General features: G+C 35.3%; 1 protein-coding gene across 1 annotated transcript; it reads left to right on the plus strand.

The window, feature by feature from the left end:
- Positions 1-1,885: 1,885 nt before the first annotated feature.
- On the plus strand, positions 1,886-6,366 carry LOC133327608 (sarcocystatin-A-like; the record flags this gene model as incomplete). Its single annotated transcript, XM_061536129.1, has 2 exons — positions 1,886-2,004; positions 6,165-6,366. Coding segments are annotated over 2 exons (321 nt in total), but the record flags the coding sequence as incomplete, so codon positions are not given.
- Between the last annotated feature and the right edge of the window lie 1,065 nt (positions 6,367-7,431).

The following is a 7,431-nucleotide window of genomic DNA, read 5'->3' on the forward strand; positions in this document are numbered from 1 at the left end:
ATCTTCCGAAGGAATTTAGATAGGGTGCTGAAATTTTGCATAGGGTTGTCTTTTGTCTGCAGGCAGGTCAAGTTCGAAGATATATCGGTCCACGTTTAGGCATAGCTCCCATATAAAGGGTACCCCCCAAATTTTCGGTATTTTGGGGTTCTTGAGCGCGTTTTCAACCGAATTCGCTGGAATTGGGTTCATATTGGGTACTAAATGTCGCCACAAAAAATTATAAATATAGGTCCACTTTTTCTGGTAGCCCCCATATAATGGTACCCCCTAATGTTCAGTATTTTGGGGGTTTTGTCGTATAAGCGCGTTTTTCAACCGATTTCGCTGAAATTTGGTACATTGGGTTTCTTATTGGGTACTAAATATCTCCACTAAAAATTAAAAATATAAGTAAATTTTTTCTGGTAGCTCCCATATAGCCCCAAAATTCGGTATTTTGGGGTTCTTGAGGGCGTTTTTCAACTGAATTCGCTGAAATTTGGTATATTTGGTTCTTATTGGATACCAAATATCTCCACAAATTTCGGTACCCCCAAATTTCGGAATTTGGAGGTTCTTGAGGGCGTTTTTCAACCGGAAACAAATCTCCCTACCAAAAATTATTAATAGTCAACCCCTTTTAGGCGTAGTCCCCATATAACCCCATTTTTTATATTAATATAATTATCTGTTTTTTCCGCGTTTTGGGTTTGGTTCTAACACTCTGTTGTAATCATTTCACCTGCGAAGTATATCGATATAAAAAACTAGAACGTACCGTTCGATAATGAACTATATGGGGTCTAAAACCAATATTTCGATGAGGCACATTTTCACCGTGTGAAAGTGTATACACATTAATTAGCCATAAGACTGAGGGTATAATTTTCTATTAAAAATTATTGTTTACATAATCGGATTGTAGAAATGTCGGTATAGGTCCATTTTTTGGTATGTTCCCTATATTTTCATTTCAAGTACCTGTCAGTATATCTATGGTGGAGGGTATCCAAAGTTCGGCCCGGCCGAAATTAACGCTTTTTCACTTGTTATATAGTTCTTATAAATGAACTCGCGGCACATATCAGCTCACTATTTCCTCTGCTGATGGAAATAGCTACCCCAGGTGACCCCGCGATGTGGTCAGTATCCACAACTGTGATAAAACAGGAACCAATATAAGCCTGGGCTTTGTCATTGTACATTAAATTATATGGACCGTACACTATTTCCACTGCTGATGGAATTAGCTACCCCAGGTGACCCCGCGATGTGGTCAGTATCCACAACTGAGATAAAACAGGGACCAATATAAGCCTGGGCTTTGTCATTGTACATTAAATTATATGGACCGTACTATTGAATATTTTCCCCCACGTACTAAAAGCGTGGATTTTTTAAAGAACTACGTTCTGATTTTATATTTATATCGTCGCAATAGCTTATTGCGACCAATTCCGCCGGTCCTATGACCGTCGTTATAAGCGATTTCGACGGCAGTTGTTCAACTGGAACAAAAACTTACATCTGATCTTCGATCTTCTGTTTTCAAGTCGCATATTCGGCACATTCACTCAACTGTTATAATACGGATTTGGTACACTGTAAACTTGAAATCTGAACTAAACTACAACGCCACCATCGACGACGACTTATTAAAGGTTAAACGATCGCTCAGATAAAAACAGTATCTCTGTTAGCTTTGAGAAGTAAACAACAAATCTTCGTCGCATCGTTCAGTAAATATGAATAAATTATTTGTATTGGCTATTTTTGGTGTTCTTTGTGTGGTTATTAACGCACAACCAAATAAGCAGGTATATTGAAAAATATAAATAAATGAAATAGTTTAATTGTTGTTATTCATGAGTCATTGTGATTTTTATTATAAAATTTTTCATAGGAACTTCATTTAGTTGGTGGTGTAAAACAACTCGTAGCTGGGGATTTGGATGAAGCTAAAGAAGCTTTGGAATCATCATTTAAACATTTGAAAAAGGGTGAAAATGGAGCTGACTACAAGTGAGTATTGTGGAACCAGTTTTTAGAAGTGTTAATTACTTTTAGGTATACGATATTATCGACAAGTATATTACCGTGCTAATAAAAAAGTTCTATAATTCACTACTTGTGTAAAAAAAAATTGAATTTAACTCGTTCTGAATTATATATTTATATTTTTTCAAAATTAAGCCGGTCTAAAAATAACCTTAATTCGATTACTTCATTTCAATGTTAATATCATCGATTACGATGATATTAACATTGAAATTATTAATGAGGCAGTGAATAAATAAACATTCATGTATAATCCCACAACATAGTTTCTGCAAAAGAAGAAGTTCTGCTACAAAATCCGTCATATGTTATCCACTCAATCAACTCTGAAACATACCCAGCAAAAAATACCACTACCAATATATACAGGGCTGTCCATATCGTGGTTTAAAAACTAAACTTGACGAATGATGGTTTTTAAATGCCCACGCGTTGCATGTTTATCTGGAAATACCGTTCACATTAAAGTTATATACGCTCGAGTTGTGTGAAACCCCATATTTTCCATGTCGTATTTATCATAAACAGGTCATATGACCATAACGCTCCGAATTGACGGTGGCAGGCGTCGTTTTCGAAAAGGTGGGATTGGACCACCTTCGAACCAAGCTGTGACCACCTTTCGGGAAGTAAGGAAGAACTCCACATGCGAGTATTTGAAGTGTTTGACATACCCATCGAGTGAGAAATGAGCTTCATCGCTAAAGCCATCCACTTCCTATTGAAGATTCCATATTTACGAATGGTTTGCTGGTTTCAGTTTTGGTGTGAGCTGGACTTTATATGAATGTCCGTGTAGACCTAAATGCAAAATATGCCATAATGTGCCATAAGACAGTCCCAATTTCTTAGAACGATGAGCAGACGACACATTTGGGTCTTTGGCAACACTTCAACTTACAATATTTGTGACCGCTTCATTCTCTTCAAATTCATTCACAATTTTGCCAATTACGTACGAATTCTCATATAAAACAAACGAAATATGAAATTTCATATAAATTTTGCACGTGGTAATATATTATATTATATTACATACTTAGCTGCTTGTGACAGAACAGAGTGAAAATCTGGTCAATGGTGGATATGCCAGGTCTAAAGCCGCATTGATCTGGCCCAATAATGTCATTGACCATTGGCTTCAGTCGTTCACACAGTACGCAGGATAGCACTTTATGTGCGATGGGAACAGTATTACCAATTTAGCACTTTTAGTGCTAGATTTTTCTACTATAACAGCGCCCCGAGAATACGACTAAACACCTCAAAATATATAAAATATAAGGGATGTGAGCAAACCCTCTTCACATGCGCCAGCCTCTGAAAACGTGCAATGTGATAATACAATCAATTCTATTAAAAAATTTCCACGACCGCTCTTTGGATGCTACGCCGAGACACAGACCAATATTGATAATTCTTGGTATGGAGATTTTCTGCCTAATGATATGAATATGAATAAATGAATATGAATATCAAATTGAAGCAACTTTAGTTGAAAAACGTGCCTAAAGTCACCAAAACACCGAATAATTGAGGTATCGCTCTACACCGAAGTATGGACCATATTGATAATTTTTTTTTCTAATTAAAATCCAAAATATCAAATTGGAGCCAATTCGATTGGGCCTACCCTAAACATAGCGTAGAAATATTAGTAATGTGCAAAATTTCAAAGATTTTTCATCAATATTGCGAGCTATATCGTTATGTAATCAGACAGACGGACATGGCTATATCGAAGACTTTTATTCTGATTAAGAATAAATAGGATCTCAGGTGAATATTTCGAGGTGTTGCAAGAATATTTAAAAGACACTCACTCCATCTTGTGTGTATAATGATGTTTTAATAAATACAGATTTCATTATTAGCTACAAGTGAAGTTACTTCTAAAAACTTTTTACCACTTTTATTTGACACTTTTTATACCCTACACAACTATGTTGTCAGCTTTGTGCAGCCCCAAAAATTTGTAACGCCGCGAAATAATGGTGCTAGACCCAGCGTTAAGTATACCGATCGTCATATCTCGACTAGCTGAGTCGATATAGACATGTGTGTCCGTCCGTCCGTCCATTATAATTTGTAAACACGATACAGGCCACAGTTATGGACCAATCTTCACGAAATTTTGCATGTAGGATGGGTTCGGCCCAATGAAGACCCCTATTGTTTTTTGTAAAGATCGGATAATATTTGGGGGATGAAATGGACCAAATACTTAATTTTTGTCGGTTTTTCTGGTCGCTCCAGAGGCCGCAATTATGACCCAAACATCTCGAATTTTTGTATAGAGAAGTGGATTGGACCAAAGAATTAGCATGCCCGTTTTGATAAAGATCGGTCAATATTTAGCGAGTCAAATGAATCCTGACTTTTGTGTGAAAATTTTCAAAATTTGTATTCTATGGCGTATATATTTGCCCCTGAATGTCCTAGACCCGAGAAGTTGATAGTATGTTCAAGAGGAGTGGTTGACCTTGAAATTGATACCAATTATATGGTCGTATGTATTCGGATGTGGGAGTTACACATAAATATTTATGGGTGTTTACGTACTGAGATATTATTGCCCAGGCTCGAAATAAACATCAGCAGAAAGTTAGAGTTCCATGATAGTTGTGTAGGGTATCCTATGGTCCGCCCCGTCCGACTATACTCCTCCGCTCACTGGTTTAAATTATTTAGCACTTTCTAGCATTTTTTATCGACAAAGTTTTGGCAACACTGGATGGGAAGAAGACTTATTCCTCTATAGTTGGCACATATCATCTGGTCTCCTTATTTATGCACGGGACACAGGATGCTGAGATTCCAATCATTGAGCATACATTCCTCTAACCATGATCATGATCCTGAATAGTATCTGACCACCGGTCCTGAATAGTTCAAGTGGTAAACAATCGGCACTTGCTGCTTTATTGTTCTTCAGCCGATTTATTGCTACTCTGACCTCACCCACTCTATACCGTCATCTTATATTGGTTCTGGGGAATCTTCTTGAGATCCTCAACACGCTGTCTGTATCTGTCACCAGGTTTGGTGTTTTACTTGTTGGAAAAATTAGCGGACTTCATTCTGACTCCTGTACATCTCGATTTGCTCACGCTGACTTTTTATTGATCTTTTTTTCTGAAAATACGTTTCTCCTCTGTCCTTTTCTCCCGATAAGTCCCTCTAGCATTACGTATTGCTTCTGTCTGCAGGATTGTCCTATACGCTGCACCTCAGTAACATTACGACACTCCTGATCGTATCACGGATTACTTGATAATATATTTACGTGATATCCGTTGACCACTCCTTCCGGTACCTTTTGAAAATTTGTTAATTCAATATCAAGATGAAAGAATTAAATTTCTTGTTGGATCCAAACGTTGCAAATCATAACATTTTTCCAAGAATTTACGATGGACCTTATATAGAACCTATAGAGGGACACCTTATATGGAACCTAGAGGGACACCTTATCTGGAACCTATCCAAAGACGGTAAAATCTTTGCAAAAACATATACCTTATATAAAACCATACACTGAGGGTACATATCTATCGGTAACACCGAATGACACTTTTCTAATTCTTGTAGTAGATGTTTGTACCTTGACAGATTGTCACCTTTCATGCAATTGTCGAAACACTCGTATTGAGCACTATTTTATATGAGCGAAAATAATAAGAAATATAAATTTGATTAAAATGAAATCAGATTTGGATTGTTCGCTATAATAGACCTCATCTTGTGCAAAACATACATATAAATATCTTGTACACACTCTAATTGAGAAGCTGTAGAAGTTCCTATGTTCCATATAAAGCGTGAGTAAATTGGAAACTTAAAACACATTTTCTGCAAAATCGATTTTTTTTTGAGTTATGCCTATCTTGCAGCAAATGGGTGATATATATAAAATCTTCTGGGAAGATGTTTATTTACTAGGAATAAGGAACCGAAACTTCTGTGTCAACGTGGGGCTAAAACTAAAACTCAAAATGCGGAATATGGGGCATACACACTTCCACTTCGAAAAATATATCTTGATTGATTTGAACTATAAAAATGTCGCGTCTGTAGAATATACGTATATATTTATATGGGTTTTTTTCTTATACTTTTTACAGGATTAAACAAATCAATTCCGCCAGCAAACAAGTTGTATCCGGTATACTGTACACCATAAACGCTGATATCATCGTTGGAGACGATAAGGAAACGAAAAACTGTGATGTAAAAATCTGGTCTCAACCCTGGTTGGAAAATGGTATTAAAGTAACATTGAACTGTGAGAAGGAAGATGAAGTTGTTTTCAAACATAGCGCCTAAATAAGGAACCAATTTCAAAATGTTATATATATATATATATATATATACATATGTTTTCAAAATATTATAAATAAATAAAAAAGAATTGTTCATAAAAAAATGCATTTTCATTCTATCTAGTCTCTATAAATGCACAAATGAGTATTAATTAAAACCCTCAAATTAGAATATCCACATAAATTTCACACATATTTAAGCATTTGGGTCAATAAAAGAATGCAAATTACGACTTAGAAATGATACTAAACACCGTTAGTATTCAAATGCAAAATAGCTAGAATATGTTAAAGCTTTTAATTCATATAATTAAATCCCTCAAATAATTAATTATTATCTTATGATGCAACTATTGCACAATAACCCTCAACCAAATAACCAGTTTGATGAGTTAATAAAACAAATCTGCGTTATTTCATTAAAACGAGGGATAGCATTTTTATTGTTAATTGGAAATGAGAAACATGCCGTTAAGCCATTCTGCGAAAACACATAATAATAGGAAGTATTCTCCGAAAAATATATAAACAAGTGCTATTGATGAGTGATGGATTACTACACGGTATATATATATATATATATATAAAGAATTGAAAAAAAAACAAGGAAAACGTCAAGCATATCCATTAAGAAATATAGCAAGCATAGCCATTAAGAAATATAGCACATATAAAAATAATTCAATTATAGACTTAAATAAAAGATAATAACCACAAAAATCAAACTATATAAAAACTGTAATGGAATTATGATAACCTTTGTCACAGGAAAATAATAATAGGGGACAGATATTGTGGAAAACATAAAAATGCGATTTAATATATTGAAAAGACAATATTTGTCTATATGAGTCTGTATTAAAATCGATTAATTCATTATAACAGGGATAGGATAGCCGCTTAAATCTTAAGTCTTCAGAATAATCGTTCAGGTAGTCCCTTGGAAATATATACATATTACAACCAATAAGGAAAGTTGTATCGTCGGACGGGGCCGACTATATGATACCCTTCACCACTTTGGGTATATTCAATAGATGAATCCTAACAGACGTCGCATTTTTAAAGG

Source organism: Musca vetustissima, unplaced genomic scaffold (genome assembly GCF_032173495.1).
Source record: "Musca vetustissima isolate MV318-11 ecotype Yass unplaced genomic scaffold, APGP_CSIRO_Mvet_v1 utg67850, whole genome shotgun sequence".
Classification (NCBI taxonomy): domain Eukaryota; kingdom Metazoa; phylum Arthropoda; class Insecta; order Diptera; family Muscidae; genus Musca; species Musca vetustissima.